The 23,599-nt window shown below is 34.7% G+C and overlaps 3 protein-coding genes across 3 annotated transcripts; 2 read left to right on the plus strand and 1 right to left on the minus strand.

The window, feature by feature from the left end:
• Positions 1-5,804: 5,804 nt before the first annotated feature.
• On the plus strand, positions 5,805-6,473 carry LOC149789697 (THAP domain-containing protein 1-like). The gene is made up of 2 exons (XM_089973095.1): positions 5,805-6,049; positions 6,340-6,473. The coding sequence occupies exons 1-2, from the start codon at positions 5,839-5,841 to the stop codon at positions 6,471-6,473; spliced, it is 345 nt and encodes a 114-aa protein (XP_089829221.1). The 5' UTR covers positions 5,805-5,838.
• A 394-nt stretch (positions 6,474-6,867) lies between these two features.
• LOC149789698 (uncharacterized) lies at positions 6,868-8,189 on the plus strand. Its single transcript, XM_089973352.1, has one exon. It carries the CDS (start codon positions 6,874-6,876, stop codon positions 8,050-8,052), a length of 1,179 nt encoding a protein of 392 aa, XP_089829478.1. The 5' UTR covers positions 6,868-6,873; the 3' UTR covers positions 8,053-8,189.
• Positions 8,190-9,097: 908 nt separating this feature from the next.
• Positions 9,098-10,478, minus strand: LOC149789699 (uncharacterized). The gene is made up of 2 exons (XM_089973096.1): positions 10,127-10,478; positions 9,098-9,766 (listed from the first exon to the last, which is right to left on the minus strand). Exons 1-2 carry the CDS (start codon positions 10,445-10,447, stop codon positions 9,098-9,100), a joined length of 990 nt encoding a protein of 329 aa, XP_089829222.1. The 5' UTR covers positions 10,448-10,478.
• Between the last annotated feature and the right edge of the window lie 13,121 nt (positions 10,479-23,599).

Consider the following 23,599-nt stretch of genomic DNA (forward strand, 5'->3'; position numbering starts at 1 on the left):
CTGCTATTTGGTGTAACCGCGTCATATGAGTAAAATTGAGAATCCCGAAAAGAGAAATCTTTTCTCACTGGCTTATCCATGTTGAAAGCATCATTGGATGTCGGTGAAAACATTTTATTAATAAAAATATTCATCGTCTAAAACGAATATTACCTCCGTATGCGCTGGTGCTAATTACATCTTGAGGTTGTGTTAATGATTGTACCAGAGCATCTTGTTGCGTTAACTCCGATAATTTTTGATTAACCGCATCATTTACTACCTTACTAACCTCGGCGGGCATCTCAGCGGTGATAGGTAATTTTGCTGGTGGTTTTTTTGTCGCACTAAATTTGATAATTTTTCCTTGATGGCATCAAAAGCTTTGCTAGCGGTATCACCAACAGCACTGAAGACTTTATCACGAATGACGCCTATTGCTTTCGCTGATAATTGCTTAGCAACAGATCCAACCGTAGGAGCTATCCTGGTAAATAGATCACCCAATCCTGAATCGTAGTTGTATTTATATACGGGTAACCGCGAGTTGACCACACGAATCTGTACTGGTCGCTGATTATATTTATGAATAATCATTTTTATTTATTATTTGATTTGTTTAATCGGGGTAATAATCAACGAGCTCATCGATACAATCGCGGTAAATAGATGTGTCGATGATACCACCCTGAAATAACCTTCTGCAGAATTATTTCCGGCTCTCATTCCTCCAATTAAAACCTACAACCGAGATGCATCGTTAACAACGCTATCGGGAGAAATAGTATTATATCCACTACCTGTTAAAGGCCTTCGCGCTCGTATTTTATACACATATTCTCTGAAAGATTTATACTCCGGATCATTTAGATCAACATTAGATTTCTTGTGAGCAAAATAAATCGCAGGAATCCAATTATCCTCAGTAATCTCAGAATATTTTGGTATCATATATTTTTCTCGATTTTTATACTCAAATGCGGCTATTTCGGTAGCTCTTTCATCATCTTCAAATTCTTTGAGGGTGTCTTTATTAAATATCCTACTAATATTTCCCCCCGCTAAGTTAGATTTTTCCGGTGGGGCGACAAATTCTTCAGCTTCTTCATATATTTCCCCCTCCGGCGTTAATTTTTCCTTATTGACCTCTTTGATGAAAGGTTTATAATCCGGATCATCGCTATCAAAATTTTTATTATAATATTTGAGATATAATGCGGCAGTCCAATCATCTGGATCCATATTGATATACTCTGGTAGTAGATATTTATCTCTTTTATCATAATCATGTGCAGCAAGCTCAATTATTCTATCACGAATTTTGAGAAATTTAGAAATATCCGCTTTGAATACATCAGTGGACTCTGGTTGTTGCATAGGTCGAACCTGCTGCACAGGTTGAGATTGTTTTAATCTTGCAGCATACCTGTTTACTGCATCCATGTAATTAACAAACTTTGGATCGGTTGTCACAACCTTATTGGTATTATGATGCACATTAAATACCCATCTAAACCAAAGTTTGCGTGCTGCTGATTTATAATCGGGTTTCAATGTCGTTCTTTGGTTTTTTTTAAGATTTTCCACAGCAAACCTAGCAAGATCATCGTCATTTCTGATCGATCTTATTTTATTGATATTTTCTTCGGTAAACTTTTCAATAAAAGGAACTCTAGCAGAAGCTTGTTCTGTTTCATCCTCCTCATATACATCCTCTTCTTCGTCTGCGGTTGCAATTTCCTGTTCAGGTTTTTTTTTTTAATTCCATTAGGTCCTGCTTCTACATGTACAGGACGAGGTCGTGTTTGTTCTTCAATTTTTTTTCAGCATAGGAAGAATACCATGTTTCTTATCCTCAATGTATTTTGTATCGCCCAAAATAATCTTCTCGGTGGTCTCGGTAATTGGTTTAAATAATAATTCGGTTGACTCATTAAATCCTTGTTTTGCATCTTCGACGGCGCGTATTTTTTGCTTAACCGCTTCTTGTATTGGTATATATTTTTTCAGAGTTTCCTGTCGGTCTCTTGCATTTCTTGTCCTCAATGATTCTACAACATCCATGATTATGTCATTATTGATGTAAACTCTAATATAATCTTTGTGCAATTAGACAATAGCAGCATGGTCGGTCGTACGGTATTAAACAAAAAAAGTTAAAATTCACGTAGAATACTTTTTTTTTCAGCTAAAATCTTCAGATTAAGGTTTTATTGATGGAGCAGGGTTCAGTAACGAATAAAAGTCTCCAGGAAGCCTTTATTCGGTAAATAAAACCTTTCTACGAGAGAGTTTTCTGTGGAAGGTTTATTCTTTGTCGGGAACCCAAGGTCTATCTGCCCTCCTTGCTGCTTAGTCTTCCCTCTGATGGGGAGTTTGAACTACCACCGTCCCCGTCCCTGCTTTTCCATATTAGTTGTGTTTTGACAATGAGGTGTTCTGATATAATAATAAAATAATACCATTAGTGACCAATGTAACTTGTGGTTCTTTTTTTATCCATTAGCTAGCTGGCATTTAATTAAACCCTTTTTTAATATTATTTACAAATCATATAGCTTTTATATTACTAGGCGCTGTATGTCCTTAATGAAAAATGTAAAATCCAAGCGCATGTGTCTGTACCACCTGTTGTAAGTTTGTATCATTTGTGTTCTTTAAAACTGTATACAATCTATCGTAAAATATACACATACCTTTATAACGAACCAGGTACTATTGAACTGTAACACTTCTGTCAATATGTGATAATTATGTAATTCTATGACATAAAGTAAACAATTCCCAAATATCAAGTTTGCAAGTTCTCCAACATACATAGAGATAGTGTTTTGTTCCTTTTGCATACAAGCTTTTCATTAAATTGCATTTCTCTTGTAGTAACACTTTTACCATCTTTGTTCATTTAACTTCCCGATCGCCCTTTCACCAAAGACAGATTACATAATATGTTGGCATGATATAATTTAGAGCGCTTTTGATCATTATATGACAAAGCTAAGGGTATAGTCGAATTAAAATGCAGCCAAAATATCATATTTGTGGGACGAATTTGTATTTTCCAACAATTTGCAACGATTTATTTTGATACTTTTCATTATATATAAAAGTAGTAGTAACTAATTCACTAGGGATAAAGATTCAACATAAATACGTTGAGGCTAATGGTATAAGTTCGAATCCTTCAATCACATCAATATGGGGAGCCTACAGTTTTGTGGCATTCGTAAAGGAACTTTGCTCCAATCGCTTTCACACCAAATACACTTTTTTCGTTGCTGTGTCGTAAAACATCACACAAACAATAGCCCAATATTCCCATCTCGACCCCCGATAGTGTTAATAGTGAAGGACTTCTCGAGCTAAAGGCCTACTCTGTCTCTGTAATCAATCAATACTTTTCACATTTATCCATGTGAAAGTATAGTTGTTACCTTTGTCGAAAGCCTTTGCCAAACTCTATCGCTTTATCTCAGGTAAAATTTGATCTCAGTTTAACAGTTGGATATTTATTTTTGGAGTAAAATGCCGGACTTACAGTTTGAGTTATACCACTACAGTTATAGTGTGAACAAATTATATTGAAAAGTCAGGATGAGAGCAATCCCATGTTTATGTTATGAAAACACTATAACTCCGTGACAGGTTGCAAGTAAAATATGCAAACTGATATGAATGCCAGAATGGCTACAATATTATAACATGATCTGATTTATTGCATGCTTACCGTTGTATAACATCATTATAATACTAGCATGGTTACTGCAAAATTAATGCTGCGTCTCTTAATCATGCACTCTACGTCATGCAATCAGATTTCAACTGAAATCAAAATAAGATGGAATAATGTAATTAAATAATTTACATTTCTAACTGGCTCCTCGAATTACGTAGAAACGAAGTGAAAGCCAGATGAATGTGATCAAAACTTATTAGTTATGTTCCAATAGGCGAAAATAAATCAAACATAATGGTAACATAAGACGGACTGAATTTAAAGAGGAGAAGAGGGATATAATTGCATAATTTTCTTAACATATTCCTTAACAAGAAAAACTACATGAAATAATCGTAGAAACAGATATACAAATACAACAAAAACAATTTGCCGTATCACCGGAGCGTGAACCATACGTATAAATGACGAGGTCATATTTGTCATTCAGTGACATTTCATATGTCCAGTAATTAGGTAATCATTGGAAGTAATAATGATATCAAGAAACCTCATATACCTTGTTCTCTACTTGAAATATGCATTGCAAATATCTGGAAGAATAACCTGAACTCGTTATGCAATGGGTCTGCAATTATTTGGTATGGCTTTGTCATACTCACATAGCAAATAAGACCTTACTGGCCCATTACTGTAATTTGCGGCATAGTTTAATTTTTCTCATACTTTCCGTCATTGTTTATAGTTTCATAGTATACGTAAAGACATGTGAGACATTCTGCCACTAAAGGGAAATATTGCTTTGTTAAATATAACGATTCCTTCTACCCGTCCAGCGCAAAATCAGAAAAGTTATTAATTAAAGCACCCTTTGACAGTTCCACTGTATAGTTACCGACATTTCATTATACAGAATATGTTATTGCAAGAGCCTGTGGGTAAAAAAATAGTTTTATAAACATGTATTTTCCTCGCAGCTGTGTCAAGAGTCCTAGAGTTATCGAAAATTTATTAGGAATTTTGGATAAGATAAAATCGTGTGCGCAATAAATTTAAACTAACACTTTGAACACACAAAATGATATCTGCATTAATTCAAAACCGAAATTTTATAAACAGAACATCTATCAAATACCGACATTATATAAACACTAATATTCGAATATCTACATTTGATTGTACGATTTTATAAGAATGCAAAGCAACACAATACACAGTTATATACTTTGGAAGTTCTGCTAGATATAAACAGCAATGCCAAGTAACTATACAGACAATTTGAAATGGGTCTTTCGAAAAAGTGAAGTAGTGAAGTAGTAGGAATCGTGTTGCAAATGTGGTGCAATTTTGAAACATAGTAAAAAGCGATCTTCTGGGTCTAATCTTTCTCTATGAATTTACACCATGTAGGCCAATTTACAGTTTCAAAGTTGACATCTTTATATTTCTTTACAAGTATGTTTCTCATTGTTGCATATTTCCTCCAGCGTTCTTTTCTGTGTATATATCATAACGCAAGACAGGTAGCTCAATGTGAAAAAATGCACCAACGCGGATTATTAAAGAAGTTTATTAGCAAGGATTCATATCTGAAAAATCCGGGTAGTACATATGTTTACGTTGACGATGAAATGTGGAGGAAGGCTATGAAATATTAGATGAATGACTTATTATTATTATTATTATTATTATTATTATTATTATTATTATATAGTAGTACTAGCAGTAGTAGTAGTACTAGTATGGTCATTTCTTTAACATTTGGTTTAATATATAAGTTATTTAGTATTAATACGATTATACAAAGACAATCATTACGACCATTGCAATTGTTTCATTGTTAAATCTACAATTTAAAATGCGGCAGATGCGTAAATAAATTAGCATAATTTCTGACATGCAGGGTAGAACATACATGAAAAAATGTTGAATGTGGCTGAGACAAATTATATGAATGATTCATTATTATATTATTATTATTGTTATTGTTAGTACTAGTAGTATTAGTAGTAGGAATATTATTATTATTATTATTATAATTAGTATTATTATTATTATCAGTATACATAGTTATCGTATGACGTCATAACATACGGGCACCGTAAGGTCATCCCCCATTTTGTGGGTCAGTGAGTTTCATGCGCGTGACTGTTTATCACCTGAATAAAATTTGCAATCGCACAATGGTTAATACATGCTGGGTTAAAGGTTGTTCAAACCGTGCAGACGATTCCGTGAAACGTGGTTTTTACACTATACCTGTTGTCAGGAAATTTGAAGGAGAGCAAACGAAAACAATAAGCGAAGAGCGACGACGGACATGGTTGGCCAACATCAACAGAAAGGACCTGCCGTCGAAGCATTCAAAAATCTGCTCAGACCACTTTATTCAAGGTACTTTCATTGAATGTTGCATAGATTACTATCATTATTATTAGTAGTAGTATACCGTATATTTCTTACAGTGAATAACACAGAAACGTATAAATTTGTGGCTGGTTTCGCTTTGTTTTAAATCTTAAAGTGCATGTGAACTACAGTTCTTACCATTGTTTTTCTAAGAAAATTTATGTTGATATTTCAAATATGCATTCACGATTCTAACTAGATCTTATCAATGCCATATATTATGTATCTAGTCACTTTGAATTATTTACTTTGTTTTATTTTATTTTCTTTTTCAGGAAATCCTGCAGACTTGTATAGTCGAGCACATCCAGATTGGGCTCCCACCCTTAAACTTGATGACTTATCTGGACCTTTGAAATCCAGGAAGAAAATGAAAACAGTGGAAAGGGACAAACTGATCAGTCATTAGCATGTCAAAGTAGTTTCCCTTATATATTGTATCATTTCCTCAGTTTGACAAATGTTACTCAGTTTAATACAGATAATTATATTCAAAACCAAATAAGAAAATTATCATGATAGAGTCTATCCTGTAATTTCATATTTATTTAATAAGGTTTTACTTTTCTAATAGTAATTACGTTGTTAATATTAAAGATACCATATTATTCCATTTATAAAACAAACTAACATGTGCTTTTCCTACGAAATGTGTTAAAAAAAGTTGATAATGTTGTATAATCAGTGGTGTGGTGCTAGATAGAGAAGGGAACGCCATTCCCCCAGCACTACACACCTGGTTTTACTCTCATATATTCTATTTGATAGAGCTTCCTGCTAAAATATTTTTGAAATATAGGTACATCCGAATGCAACACAGACAGAAGACCAGAGAAGACCATGATATAGCTAAAGTGTTGCTAGATTTGCCGCATTTTCCTGAAACATCTTTTGCCAAGGAAGGTGATGAATCTGCTGGTCACAGGGGCAGCTCTGTTTGTTCTTTTACAATCAATGGAAAGATGGAACCCGATCAAGAACTAACACCAGAGACTAACTCCATTAGCCAGAGTGTAGTTGACAGTGAAATTCAACACCTGATTACTGAAAATACACTGCTTAAAGATAAATTAAGCAGCTACAAAATGAATCAGGAATCATTTTGTGATAATGACGAGAAAGTTAAGTATTACACTGGAATGCCGAGCTACATGACCCTAATGACCCTGATTGAATTTGTTGCTCCATACATTCAAACCAGTAGAGGACTAGAAGTTGGGAAGTTTGAAAAAATCATAATGACACTAATGAGACTTAAGATCAACCTCCCCTTGCAAGATATTGCATACGGATTTCAGATATCAACATCAACCGTGTCAAGGATATTTTTAAATGTTATTCATGTTTTGTATATTAGATTAAAGCCTCTTTTGTTTTGGCTCGAGAGGGAGGAGCTTCAGCTTACCATGCGCATGGAATTTAGGCAAGATTTTGGTGGAAAAGTGGCCGTCATTATAGACTGTTTTGAAATATTTATACAGAGACCTAAAAGCCTAATGGCACGAGCTCAGACTTGGTCATCATACAAGCACAACAACACCATACAATTTCTTATTGGCATTACACCTCAGGGATCTATTTCTTTTCTTTCCAGAGCATGGGGAGGTAGGGCAAGTGACAAATACATAACTGAAAACTGTGGATTTTTATCAAATTTATTGCCTGGAGATATTGTGTTAGCAGACAGGGGATTTAATATTTCAGACAGTATTGGAATGTACTGTGCTAAAGTAATTACCCCTAGTTTTACTAAGGGGAAATCACAATTGTCTCCTATTGATGTAGAAAATAGTAGAAAAATTGCACACTTGCGAATTCATGTGGAACGTGTAATCGGTCTAGTGCGAAATAAGTATACCATGCTTCAGGGAAAGCCCCCAATTGATTTCCTCATGAATGAGAAAGGAGAAATTCCAGTTGTTGACAAAATTGTTAGTGTTGCATGTTGTCTTATAAATATGTGCGAGTCTGTTGTTCCATTTGACTAGTAAGGATTTGTGAAATAATCATAGATTTATTACATATATATGAGATTTACTCTTTATTTTTGTACATCTCATAACTTTGCATACACAATATTCTTACATAATTGTGTCACCATTAAATATTTGTCAATTACAAAGAATTATCTTGTGTTCTTAATTCTAAACTTTTTGACTTGTGTTCCTTACTTTAGTTCTACTGGTTATTGATGAGAAGATGCTATGAATAGTCTGTCCATCTGTTATCATTAGTCGGGGAACGCCACTCATTCTAAACAAGCTGGGGGATAGTCAATATGGTTGCCACTGTAGCCGTCATGAAAATCTTGTTATTACTACTCTGCATAGATGGTCATAACAAGGTGTGCTATAGAATAAGCAAGATATATAGAATACAGACAGAACAAAAAAAAAACACATTTGTACAGGGGAATGATTTATTCACTTTTAATTAATAGATAAGTATGCATGAAGATAAAAAGTACAACAACCACAATACGTTTGTATCCTGTTTTTTTTACATGCAAATGTCCTGAGAATAGCCTTCTAACACCTTTTAGGCCTTTTTGCTTTACTGCCATATACTGGACAATAGTATGATCCTTTTGGTGTTTTAGTCATATTAATGCACTTAAAGTGAAGCCATATCAGTCTGCAGTTTTCATTGTCACAACCAACAACATTATCAAATGTTTCATCATAGGGTACTTGACATAAAAAAATGAGGTCAGTGTTATTTCCTGGCACAGTCTGTCTATCATTGTTGGTGAGAGAGGGTTCCAACACAGATGCATGCGCTTCCTTTCCATTTGTGCAACAGGTTCAGTGTTTGCGGACTGTGGTCTGGTGAATAATTTCCCTGTCAGTTCAGGCAGAATAACATGAACGAAGAATGATGCTGACTTTGCTTCTATATCTTGCCATAGCTTGGGGTTTGGCAGAATCCTTTCCACAGATATGTCCTTCTCTGTCCAGATAACAAAGTCACACAACTTCTTTTTGCTTAGAAAGATTTGTGTTTGCACCTGATAATAATACTGATGGCATGTTTTTAATAGTTTGTCTTTATCCAGGTATGAAATACTTTCATTTTTAATCTGTGTCCACGAGTCAGCCTCTCTGCATGTTTTGCCTGTTCTGCAGTAACATTAATGGCACTGAACAGATTTTCACAATAGTTTACAAGCTCATGTTTAGACATTAGAGTACATTTGTCATCTCTGAGTTCACAGAGAGGCTTGGGAAGATCATTTGATATTATTCTTGGAATAAAGTGTTTCGCATACTTAGGCATGATTGAAAGCACCACAGGTTTGGTTTTCGTTAAAAATAACTTTGATGTGAAGTCATCGAGTTCAGCATCTGTTGGTGCAGGAACATGTGAGAGAGTTGGCTTCGGTTTCTTTTCCTTGTTTTGGGTGGTTCCACAGATGGCATTTTCCAGGTTCCTTTTCTTAATTTCAGCTGACGTGAAATCAATTTGGGAAATTTCCTGGTCAATGCTTGATGGTAGTAACCAGTAGGCCTTTTCTTGAGTAACTGTCTTTGCATTTTCTATGCGCACAGCTGTCTCAATGTAAAAAAGAAGTGCACCAATATGACTGCATGCCTCCCCAAGGCCAGCCATACAATTACAATGGGCTGCCTCAACAATTCCTGTTTTTACTGCACTTATCCATGGCTTTAATGCTGTGTCATTCATACGCTGTGAGTGTCGTACCTAAAAATGCAAAGAGACTTCCAGTTAGTTCTTCACTTATTTTGAGCATTTTTAAATGGAATATGTGCATATGTAAACTTTTGCAACATATGCATACGAAAGCGAATATACGTTTGTTTACGATCTCCCCTCCATCCCTGTTTTTCCTTGCCAACCCTAGCACCACCACTCTACCATGGTTTATAAAAATACCATTAAACTTATCAGATATACGAGGATGACAACAATATTGTGTCAGTGGTATAATGTAATTTAATACTTCACAAACTAACCCCATACAATATATACCGGTATAACTCTTAACTACTTTTGTAATGCTCTATACGAAATGGTATGAAGTAACAAATGTAATGAACTCACCCTGGCAGTAACCAACACCTTGTTGCTCACTTCAACGGCAAGGACGTCTTTGACCCAACCATTTACAAACTGGTTGTAAGCTTCAAGTGATTTGTAAGCTTTCAAATCATCTAACGTGTAAGCACTTTTCGTGTTTACCAAATAATTTAAAATGTCAATATAAGTTATCTCCGGTAGGCACTGGACGTTAGTCGTCATTTTTCTTTTGTCCATTTCATACGGATCAATTCCACCGATTAAGCTTAACTTTAACTCGTATCTTTCCAGCACTAGTTTTTCCAGTCCATCTTTGTACTTCATCTTGACTGACTTTGAAGCCATTTGTACTTCTGAATTGATTCCTTGAAAATTAAATCAGGATTCGTCGTCACGCTTGGCAGCAAGTATTCAACACAATGAGCTTGACCCACAAAATGGCGACCGGAAACTGCTTCCGGTCACAGGCGAACATAGTGGGAACTATGTATTATTATTTAGTGCATTTCGTGTACCTGTCCTTCTCCCCATTTCCCGTATGCAAAGCAATTCCTAAAATTATGGTTAAACAGCGTTTCAAGAGTGAATGAAATTGCAATAATCAGGGTTAAATGCTTTATATTTTCGAGAAAAAAGTGTACGTCGGCTTTTTGGCAAATTAAAATAAAATTAAAAGGTTTAACTATCCTGTTATAATTGAACAGTGGTGAAGCGTTTTAGATTTGTTCTAGTTTAGTTAAGAAAGGAATATAAGTTGCCTTTATTAGATTGTGTTTGATTTAGTCGGCTATGCGGCTTTGTTTTCTTCTACTCGTTAAAATCGATAGCAAGTATTATGCTTTTGGAAAACAGGAAGACTGTCCGTGCATTTCGCCGTTTTGACTCAAATCCCCATGTTTACTTTATTGTTTTGTTTTCTCCGTTATTGTGGGGTATGTCCATGTTTTGTGCACAGTTATTACGTGGTGGTGGGATATGGAGCTTATTATATAGCTTTCTAGCAATGACCCAGAGGGAGAGTAAATTAATATAAGGATGGGCACTATATCTTAATTTTTCTTAGCATGCCTACGATGTGCTATAAATGGAAATATGGAGTTATGACCCGGGGGTTAAACCCCTGGACTTGAAGAAAGGACTGATAATTTATGATACGAGATGCATACAAGTATTGACTTATTTGAAATGCATACATTATCTCCGTTTTTTAAAGTCATGCATATGACTATTTGTTTCTTAATGAATAGTATGTATATTTGCGAATGCATATGTTATTTAGCATTTTAATATAAGTAATCCTATTGAGCACGTGTATGTACATGTGTATTAATGTTTACATACTTTTTTGTCCACAGCCGACGAGTCCCCCGTTTACCACGGTATTACATTATGCAAAAAAAAGATCATCACCATAGACAGGAAGATGCGTAAAGTCCGGTTACACAGACTCCGTGATGGAATGCTGCTGGATACAAAACATTTAGCGTCAGAACCACATGCTGTGTGTCTGATGAAGGAAATGGAATTTTGCATACTTCACACCAACGGTCTGATGCAAATTATGTCCATTGATCATACAAACATGTCACCTGTTTTATCATTCACGAGGACTTTACATGTAAAAGGAGAATTGGATAGATATCATGATGTTGCCAGACTCAAGAATAATCTTATTGTGAGTGGTATAAAACGGTCCGCGATGTATTGGTGTATCGTATCCCTTGACACTGGACATGTTGACACAATTCACCACTTATGTAAAGGGGATATATGGATTGAGAGCGAGAGTTCCCTTACAACAAAAGGAGACATGATTTATATCACTTGTTTTGTTGATGTTAACGCCCCTGATACGGGTATCTATGCATACGACATTTTGAATCCCAGTCAATGTAAATATAAATACAATCATAAATATTTGAAATGGCCAAGAGGAATTACTGTAAATGATGAGGGGTACATTTTTGTATGTAACTTTGACCTCCCTCCCTGTATTCATCAACTTACAGATTCATGTCAACTTGTGTCCATTTTCAAACGGGGAATTTCGTCGGGGCTAACTTCCATATTTTGGAACTCTAGACATGGATGTCTCTATATTACATGCTGGAGAAGTAGCGACATAACAATATTAAGACCAGTGTATCAAGGTAATTCATATTTTTTATATGTTATTGACATGAAGGAAAATAACTTTCAATGATATCAGAAATAAAATTAAAAACTTCATTTATTAACAATTGTGATGGATTTAATTTCAAATTTCTGAAAACAAATTGTTAACACTTTGTCGTGCATACGTGTCTTGTAGGTGTAAAGGTTGATCAAATTAAGATACTATTTGTTTTTATAAAATATACATTATCTTCATGTCAACGTTGTTAAGAGATATACATTTCATTTATGTATACTGTTTGTTCATAATATATTCATTTATATGTACATAAAAATAACACAGTTTGTATAGGCAAAAGTTTTCGATGACTATGGACGTAGACATTTCTTCCAGCTGTAGCGAGTCAATTTTGTGTAATCTGTATTACACAGATTACTATTTGATATTTTCACATGCTCAGTAGACCGTATCTCTGGACACTAGTTTAATTCATACAAACATATATATATATATATATATATATATATATATATATATATATATATATATATATATATATATATATATATATATATACATACATATATATATATATATATATATATATATATATATATATATATATATATATATATATATATATATATATATATATATATATATATATATATATATATATATATATATGATATACATTTGCAGTGGGTTGAAAACAACACTATGAAGGAAAAGGAAGAAACATTAAAGAAAAATATCCACCCCACCCACTTTTTACAGATTGTATTTATTATGTTATTGGTTTTGAAAATGTGAGAAATAATTTAATGAAAAAAAAAAAAAAAAAAAAAAATGAAATATTGCCAAGCTAAGTGTGACTTCTGTTGATTATTTTGTGACTACATTGGAGTTGAGCACAGTAGTCTTAAATCTTGGTGAGCAAGACATTCAATATATTTCAGGAAAGAAAGATCCACACAGAGAATTATTCTGAGAGAGAGAGAGGTGTGACAACAGATATGTTGCACAAAAAATTACTTGCATTAACTAGGTATACAACTGTTTTACTTACAAGACAATACATTATGTATTAAAACTCTTTCATCTAATGGGAGACATCTGTACACGTACATATAATGAAAGCATAAATATGCAGTCATACGATTTACTGCTTATGTTACCATTTTCATTTGCCATATGATCGTAATACTTGTCAATGAGGTTTTGTTGTAGACAAAGAAATACCGCCATCGCAATTGGATCATCTTTAGATGCGATATTTATCCTGTTTAGATCGAACACAAACTTAATTGCTATATTTATTTCAACATTTAGAACCTTACTGAATAAACGAAGGGAAAGTGATTCTTTTGCGGTAAGGTACATAAGATTTTAGTAGTTGTACTCTACTAGATGGCGTTGTACACAAAGTTTGCAAATTTATGCAAGGAAGCAGACCAACTATATAATGGTCGGGATCTTCAAATGAAGCTTCATCATGAAACTTTTCTTTTATCACAGGTTCATATATTTTATGTAGATTAGATAAACCATGGTTTTTTTATTTATCCGTACAGGCTGACATATAATTAGAGGAAGCTTAGGAATATGCCAGATTATTACGTATTGTATGGCCCAAATACATGGTGTAAAATTATTACTGACAGCTTTTAGGATCTAAACCAGTCTTGATGTAGTCGACAAGGTATTAAATTCATCTTTTTCTAAAAGGTATGAAAATCATATATATATTTTATGTTAACGTTTGAGCCACTTATTTTAGCCCCCTGAGTTAAGCGCTCTTCAGTCAGCAGGTAGCACATCTTGTATTTTAGGATTGAAACATGAGTGAATGTTTGAATGTGTAAGTAATTTATTGAATAAGATCCAAAGAGTTGAATCGTGAATGGTAAGTAAAATTGTAATGTATCATCTGTCGCAGTTCTCAGATGGAATGTATCGTAAAGTCACAAACACTGTATCTATCAGTATAAATAGAAAGATGGAGGTGAGGGTAAGTTTGCTTGGAGATCTAAATTTGCACAAATCATGTTTCGAAGCTGGTAACTTCAGCTTGGTGCAACGCAGACAAGTAGAAAATGACCTGATGGGAAGACAGATATATCAGCAATAGAACAGGTCAAAGATTATGGTCATGCGTCTTGAAATATATAAATAGCAGCAGAAGGTCGACGGCCAGGCGTGAACCAAAGTGTTTGCAAGTTAATATCATAGTCTATTCTATACTAGTATTTATAGAGTACTATGTTAGCACAAGGCATGTGGGGACTCTGAGGTAACTTGATTTGTATTCCCTTCAGAGTAATGCATTTAGTCAACGTTGAACACACATCAGCCACCTGTGTAAAATGCATCAGAAATATATTTCCTCGTTTCCATATACATGATAACTCTCTTGTACATTGTTTTGGAAAACTGTTATATATTTTGCTATTTTGCTGACTATAAAACGTTTAACAACAATATATTATAGTATGTTTAATGCAACCGAGTATTGACTTTTTTCGCCGTTTATAAATGTATTCAGACTCTATGCAAAGCCATGGAAGTTGAATACAAATTGTGGCATTTTTTTCCATAATGATGGACACTCTTAAGAAGTTATACTTAAACGGAGACTGTACATTAAAATTCATGAGTCTGTCGCCACATTCGGTATGGTTGGTAGCTCCGTTATATTCCTAGAAAGTTTCTTAGCTATGACATTTTGAGTTAATACTGTATGGGAAATAACAAAAACAATATTGACGTATAAATGACACTTTATAAACAAATGCTATTGCTTCGATACATAAATCTCGCAGTCATATTTTATTGTGATCTTTAGTGTGTACAGATTTAAATAAATATCTCATTCAAATTCAAAGTATTTGTGGTACTGCTAACTAGCTGGGACAATGTTTCTTTTGCTGCAGGAAGTCCTACATCTTCAGAGGTGCTAATGAGCAATGAAGGAAAACAACCTATCACTGAGGAGACAACCATGCATACAGGACTGGAAATTGTAATTACTTCATATCGGATTTATTCAACACACATACTTTCCTGCCTTATATAGTGGTAGTTCACTTTCAGCATGGCACATATCACAATACATAACTCTTAAAGTGTGAGACTGATAGATGAAACACCATTAATATGTTATATTCATGGATTTATATTTTGGTTCAGAGTCAATTCTGCGGTATAGCTGAAAAGTAGTAGGAAATTCTCCTCACTATTTGACATTTAGGAATGCATTGTATAAATTTCACAAGGTATACATGCAGACATAGAGGTTAAACCTGGAAATAAAATGCTTGATTGTAGTGCATTTGGCCAATTATTTGGCCTGAGTTTGTATTATAGCTCTAATGGTATACAGACTAGACGATTTATGGAATGTCCCGTTTTGAAACATCTGAGGCTACTGTACACCTAAACTTCGTGGAGAATTGCCATCCAATTTAACAGATATTCATGCCAAGATATAACTGATATTAAATGAACATGTTGTCACTAAGATATTCAATATGGGCACCATATTTATTATCTTGAACTTCTCAGACGCTGATCATATCGGCATGGGATTTTCACTAAGACACAATTGTTTTCCATTTTGTCCGATATCAAAATGGCATCCAAAAATAGCCATATCGGCATCCATCAACGAAATATCACTATTCGTACTATTTATAAACATACAAACTAGTAACAGATTAATCTGACCTTATCAACCCCATCTTATATATTTTGAAATTAATATTAACGTATGGTGTCAGGGGTCATTGCCCATCAAAAAGTTGTATTCAAGGTAAACTAGTATTGTCGAAGCTGCTTAATACCAAGCCTGGCAAAATTACATGTTATTACATTTAACAGCAATTACAAGAATTGATTGAAATACGACTCATCTTCGCATATATTGCAAATAATTTGGTATGGCTCCCATTTGTTAAAATAAGAGATAAAATTAGTGTTGACAAACTTCGGCATAGTCCTCTTTATTTTTCATTGCTGGTGAAATGAGTTTAGCATTCAAAACATATTAACTTTCGATGTCGACGTTTCGTGCGATACCAACCGAAGCCCTTTATCCCAGTGTTCTTGTAGAAAAGAATCGAAAATATTAAAACAAAAGTGATGTAAAGTGTGTGGAAAACAAAACAATTACATTTAATATTTAACATTTATTCAAACCTACAACGGTCAAAGCAAGACAGAATGGACATATTCATCACATGTAGACATATTTCGAGACTTATTCAAGTGATGCACCCTGTACACCTAACACAAGATGCCTCAAAATGAAGGCTAAAAGCACACATGAAGGGAACGCAATAGAAACACATTTTAAGCTATATTTATTTAGTGTCACAACAACACTGATTTATTTAATTCTCATGGCCATTATGAGGTTTTATTGACAAAGTATCCTCTATCGTGAGAACTTCCAGATGTGGCCCATGAAGTGTTTGTGGCTCTTTCACACATGAATCATTCGGAAATCATGATTACTGGACATATGAATAAAGGTCAGTCATTTGGGGCACCTTCATAAACGTGTCGCCTGCACATCACGCTGACTGTGACCATGAATGACTGATCAGTTGTTGTTTTATTATTCCATTACTTATTCAGCACTGAAATGTTTTCAATCACATTCCTCAAAATGTATTCCCAAGACACACGCCAACCCATACGATTTACAACGTTATTTACTCCATTTTAACACAACCATCTAGCAAAATACCCATCAAATTTCATCATAATATAGCATACATTATCAATACGTAACTTCAGATTGTGTGTAAACACGTGCTCGAATGTTTTAATCATTCAGAGTTACAGAGCAAGACCTTTCATTAAATGTAAAGTTGAAAGGTGATTCGCCAAAGTAGACGGTGTATTTAGAGAGCTACCCCTATCGAGATCCACTTTCTGTATTTAATGCATGTTTTGTGTAATGTAGCTGGGTGTAAAGTAAACGTAGCAGGACAAGTCAGCTGGCATCCAACTGATAAGAAGAGCACTGACCCTGGTCTTACATTATGAGGGTTTGTCAACTACAGAAATGTAATTCAGCTCAACTTGTATATGAAGCTATTTTTTTCAACTACATAAACTTACACCACATTTCTTTGACACTGAAATGAAAGACAGTATGTAGTTACACTGTAGTTAGAAAGACTGACAATCCTAACAGCATGATTACAGCAATAGTAGTGTTATGATGTAACTGAGTGACTAGATGGCATTCGGGGACAATAGGAATTTAACATGGAAATGATGATTGGGGTACAAAGTGAATTTAACATGGGACTTTCACATTGTTGACGTTATAATATATATGTGCAGCAGCATTTGTGCGCAGTGAACTGATGTGACATAGATGGAATAAGGAAGGAAGCTACGAAGACGATTTAGTGTGGTGCGCCTGCGGTAGGAACGAGGAGTTACGGGATGGCCACTAACAAATCAACCAGTTATTCTTCCAGAAGAGAATTATTGTAAGTAGGATTTCGTTGACTTAAATCCTCTTCGCAAGACTATGTATCTGTACCAGTACTTCCCCTCTCCGGAGGCAGAAACAAATTAGATAAATTGTTAAAACAGCATAAAGAAGTAGAACACGGGTTTTATTATTCAACAGTAACAGGAAAATGAGGAAACATCAAACGAAACGAAGAAGAAAAGAAGAAAAAGTGCGGGAGATAGAAGAAGAACGGTGCAAGTGTAATGGAGATTGTGCTTTTAGACACTGTGAGTTAATGTCTCTCAGACAAATGTATCCGACTGTTGCAACTCTACATAAGAGACAAAGAAATTCCCGAGCTAAATATTCCACCCCAGTCATCATCAACTCCATGCTAAATACAACTGATGTACCAGTAGCAACATAGAATATTAACAAATCATCCGCAGTAGCTGGCGAAGAAATTAGATTTGGCCGTGGCAGGGGTATTAGGCAGTCAATGCTCATTGCCTCCAGTTTACGATTTTGTTTTTTTATGTATAAAAACCCCACAAATACTTATCAGGCCACCTCTTTCGAAACGAGCGACTACTCAAAGTTTGCCAAATCAAATAAAACTTACATTACTTTTATTTCCCCATGATGGTTGAATGACATATGTGTGCGAGTGTGTTATTATTAAAACCAAAACCAATAGACAAGCGTGTCGTCTTTCCGGTATATTCTATGTTTTAGTAAGTACAATTAAATTTTACGAAGCATCACTAAATGTCTATTTTCTGCTTCTTTTATTATGTCGTTTTGCCGTTTTTTACTTTCTTCACTGGTAAAACTTATTCCTCTTATTAGCTTTTGTCTTGCCTTTATTTCTTGCCTTTCTGCATCGGCGTGGGATCTTCTTCCGTTTCGGAAGCTTCTTGTTTATTTTCGGCAGTTATCTTCTCCTCTTGTTTGTCTAATTGGGTCTCTTTCTTATTAGTGTATTCTGAAGATCAATGTCCTTTCTCCTGACAAAACAAAAACAAGTATATTGACATTTGGTTCGATATACTCCTGTCTTGCTTTGACGTTGTGGTCTTTCGGTCGCCCAATGTCCTTTCTTCTAGCATACATACAAAATATACCAAGTACCTTAACTTCTTTATCGAAAAGAGTAGAAGCAGCTGATGACATTCTCTGAAGTAATCATTCGTATCATGCCTTCCAAAGCTTTCATCAGGAGATCAATTTGTGTTAGTTCTTCTTGACAGTTTAAGAGTCAAACGAATAATATAAGGCAACTCACAAGTCCTATATAAAGACATATATAAAGAGGTTCATTGTATGCAAAATCTAGTGAAATGCAATTTTGTGGTTAAGATGATACGATCGTAAGATTGCAATGAGAAATAGTAATACAGATATATTACCAAGCCTAAATAAACACATTCAACGTCTGCGTCCGAACCCGAAACGTCTAATCCAAGCCAAAGTCAACCAGTAGCATCTTAAAGGCATTACTATACTCACTGTTTGGTGATAATCATTTATTTAACTAACCTGAACGGAAATTGCCAGTATAAACATCATCACTGATTGGTGGTAATCAGTTATTTAACCACCCTGAAAGGACAATGCAAAAAACCAAAGAAAATGATCGTTTCAGACTCTACAGTTATCAAGATAGATTGAAGTGTCCCGTCTATATCGAGGATAGCAGTTCAGCAGAACTGACACCCTCCAAAATCGTCGATATGGTTCAACATGTTCAGCAATACAGTGACCACTTTAACATCACCGATTATAAAGCTACAATGTACACCACTCACGTTCCCACTCCGAAACGGACCGAGCACGCATAAATGCGTTATTGGTGGACGAACTTCAGACCACCATATGCATCACTAACGAAGAACATTTCAACGGCATTGCCAGTACCACCGGATTCATCGCATGTGCTTAATAATGTGACAGTGGTCTAGAAGTGAGTAGTTTGAGAGTAGTGATTCTAGACTATTATAAGCTGTGGGAGTATCTTCACCCTATTTGTAATTTGGAGACTCGATGGAGATGGGGTACGATAATATCTTTGAACCATAACAGAATGAAAAAAGCATAAATAGAACATCATTATATCGAGATGGCCAGAGGAAAAACAACATTTAGTGGCCTGATTTGCTAAGCTCCTAGTGCATATATGATAGCGTTGACCACCAAACATTTTAAGGATATCAAAAATGTTCATCATAGTTAAATTCCACACTATTAATGCATGGCAATGAGCTAACAAGAATAGTTGGAAGAGTACATGGATGGCAGTAAGGGTTTCATGTCAGAATGTGTTCTACCAGTGTGAAAAGGACTTGCGTCACTAATGCTCACCTGTATTCACTTCTCTACAGATCCAAATGCATCGAAAATCTTTCCGCAGATTTGGAAGAGGCATTTAAAGCCATTTACTTGTCAGAAATGTTCAAAAGAAAGTTAGGATTGCATTGGTTACTTGTTATTACATGTGGGATAAAGGATACCAGGGAATGTCATTGCATTTAGAAAAACAATTCCTGCACAGCTTCTTTGAATCCTGTCGCGTGCGCTAAACATGAACGTCTTTATTGCAGACCTAAATACTTCCAAGCTTATGTCATCAAAAACAACGACAGTCATCAACCAGGAACCTAGTGATTTACGTCTACTTTCCCGATCATTACGTAAGGACTATTTGGTTTTTAACTAACTAAGAAGGACGATATAACTGACTTAATGAGAAGAAATGCAAACACGACACGACTCAATAATTAAAGATTACGAGGCACAGATTACACGGCATGCGGACAATATTGTGTGTATTTTCTTCATCAGCAAAGTTTTAGATATGAGCAGATTAAAGAAGCTGTTAGAGTTCCAGGTGCTCTTGGAATGTGCTCGTCGACTCCTTGACAATATGTGAATGGCGGCAAAATACGAGGCTCGGAAGAAGTTGGAGAAAAATAAGAAGTTGAACAAGATGAATAAGACAATGAAGAGGAAGATTAAAAAGAACAAAGACAACAACAAGAAGAAGGACCAGATGAATAAGAACAAGAAGAAGAACAATAAAAAGATGAAAATGAATAAGAGGAAGAAAAAGGCAAAGACGATACTGCTCTATTTGATGATGCAGCAGACCTGCGAGGTCAAGGTTGTGGTGAGGAGACTACCATATCAGCTGAGAAGGATAATGCTTCCGTAGACAGAGGAATGGACCTTTGAGTCGCCATTACCAATAGACCCAACCATCACAGAAGCGTCAACATGCACCGCTAAGAGATAAATAAGAACCTCCAGAGTCCCTAATAATGTTGATTGGGACTCTGAAACCACCAATTCCCCGCCTCACTCCCGAATTCAACATGTCCTGAGAGACCGACTGAAGTCATCGTTGATTGTTTAGGCATGGGAGGTGCCGGCGTTAACCAGCTGCACAGTAGAGAAAATACCTCTTTCACAGCCTATATATGTCCAGAAAAAAAGAGACTGGCTAATTTGCCATTTACCAAAAAGATCATTACTAGTGTGTATTATGCATGCGCGTCTGTATTATTTTCCAAACCAAAACTCCATCACCCTATTATAATGTGTGCTTGTATGTGAGGGTTTAATGGTGTGCCTATAAGCACTTACTAAATGTGCGTGTGTGATAGTGTGTATGTTTGATATGTGCGGTGATTGTATTTAATTGTTCTGTATATGTCATTAAAAAGTGTCCCCATATGTGCTGTTATGGAGTAAATTGTATTTGTTAGTAATATTGTGTTCGTATGTAGAAGAGTTAAAGGAAGTTTTCACTTTGGTCTGCTCTACTATCTCTTTTGGATATTTTGCATGTCCTGTGTTGTTTGTGTGAGGGAATGTTTTCATGTGTTATAGATGTTTGTGCAGTTTATATCTGATGTAGGTGGTTCATATACCTATGCTATGAATTTGTTTTTATTTTTGTCTTCCATGTGTTACAGTGGATTATAATGTGCAGTTTATTGCCCTCCTGGTTTGGACACAGTGGACATTATTTATTTCTTAGTATTTCCCTTATATAAAGATTTGTCCCCTTGCCACCATGTATCTTGGACACATCTTAACAATCGTGTTTATATTTTATTGTTTTTTATTTGACTGAGAGTTCTTTCAGACTAGTTTCCAATTAATATGTAAATGTTAAGATTCTACCTAATAGTTTAACATAATTTTACAACCCGTGTGACGGTATCAAGTTGCATATATTTTCATCCTTTTTCTGTTTCGCATATTTTTATATCTATAATTTTACTTTTTTAGATTATTTAATGTTTGTACACCTTAAGGATGTGTCTATAGTTTTTGCTATTCTATATCTTGTAAATTCAAGTATTTTACGGTATATACTAAATCAATATTCACATCAATTATTTCGTGAATAATTGGTGCTTTTCGCAAATGTCTTATCCTATTATTTTATTTAGATCAATATATAGACCAATAACACAGTTTTTTGTATTTTGTATTAGGTTTGTTTAGAGAACTGGATATAAGTCTCCCAAATATTGTATTCATTTATTATATGTCAGACAGTTTTTTACTATCAAAGTGTATAAGATCATACTATATTAAATATTCATAATAGTTCGCTTCATGTAACCCAAGATTTAATATTTTTTTATCCAGTTATCTGAAACGTTTTGAAGTTGTTTGGGTACATATTGAAAATTGCAAACTCTGTTTTATGTCTTTGTAACCATGCTATTCCTAATGATGCTTATTTCTTATATTTTTGTAAATAAGTTACCGTGGGAGTCAAGATATTGTTGAACTATGGCTGTTCCCTCTTCCCCCTCATTTTTGGTTTATTATACCGTTATTGTTGTGACGGGGTGGGTGGGGTCCTAACAACATCTCTGGAAAAGTGTCATCTTTGATGAGGTATGCCATATATTACTCATGAAGTGTTTGGGGCACATTCACTTTTGAATCAAATGAAAATCATGCTTTTTGTGCACACGAAAAGAAATGAGTACTTCTTGGTATTTTACACTTTTATGACTTGCAAATCACACTAAATATGCTATTGAATACAATACAGTCTTTTTGAACTGATTTGACAAAAAAATGATTAACATTGAACAATCACTTGTTATTTCATAGATCCCCACCACGCCTGGACAATATACATCAGAAGATATTCTATTTTACAACAACCTTCGAGCGATATATCAATATTTAATTACCATTGATGGAACTGGATAGCATATGTTATCATCACCTTACAGGGGTTGTGTATAACATCGTGATTGAAACATATTATTCCTCAGAGCAAGCGAGATTTATTGGTCATTCGTTTGAATAAGTAAAATTGGAAAACATATCCTTGACATTGTAATAAAACTACAATGGAAGTGCCACTTATATTAAAAACACTGTGTGTTTGTATTACCACAACCTTTCTTGCTTGTATATATATATATATAATAGACAAAGGATTAAAAATTAATAACAATAATGAAAATATGAATGACAACAGCAATACTGTTAACAAACTAGCACTTAATAACAAAACAAGAATAGGAATGACAACAATACTGGTAAGGAACTAACACATCATAATGAAAATATAACATGGACGTTACTGATAATGGATTAACCCTTCATAACAAAAATATGAAAAGGAGCAACAACAATAATGCCGATAAGGAACTAATACTTTATTAGAAGTAGTAGACAGAAAACTACGAAAGATTGTTATAATTAAGCTTTAAATAAATGGTGTTCACAAAATGATTCGGTGACTTTCCAGGCAACTTTTGTTGAAACGGGACCATCATAATTGCATAGGTGGTGACCTCATTTAAAATAGTTCGTTTTGACAGAGAAAAGTAGAAATACTAGCTTTGTTTTTCTTCATCGCAAACATATACTG

This window comes from Sinohyriopsis cumingii, chromosome 10 (assembly GCF_028554795.1).
Source record: "Sinohyriopsis cumingii isolate HCF-2022 chromosome 10, ASM2855479v2, whole genome shotgun sequence".
Classification (NCBI taxonomy): domain Eukaryota; kingdom Metazoa; phylum Mollusca; class Bivalvia; order Unionida; family Unionidae; genus Sinohyriopsis; species Sinohyriopsis cumingii.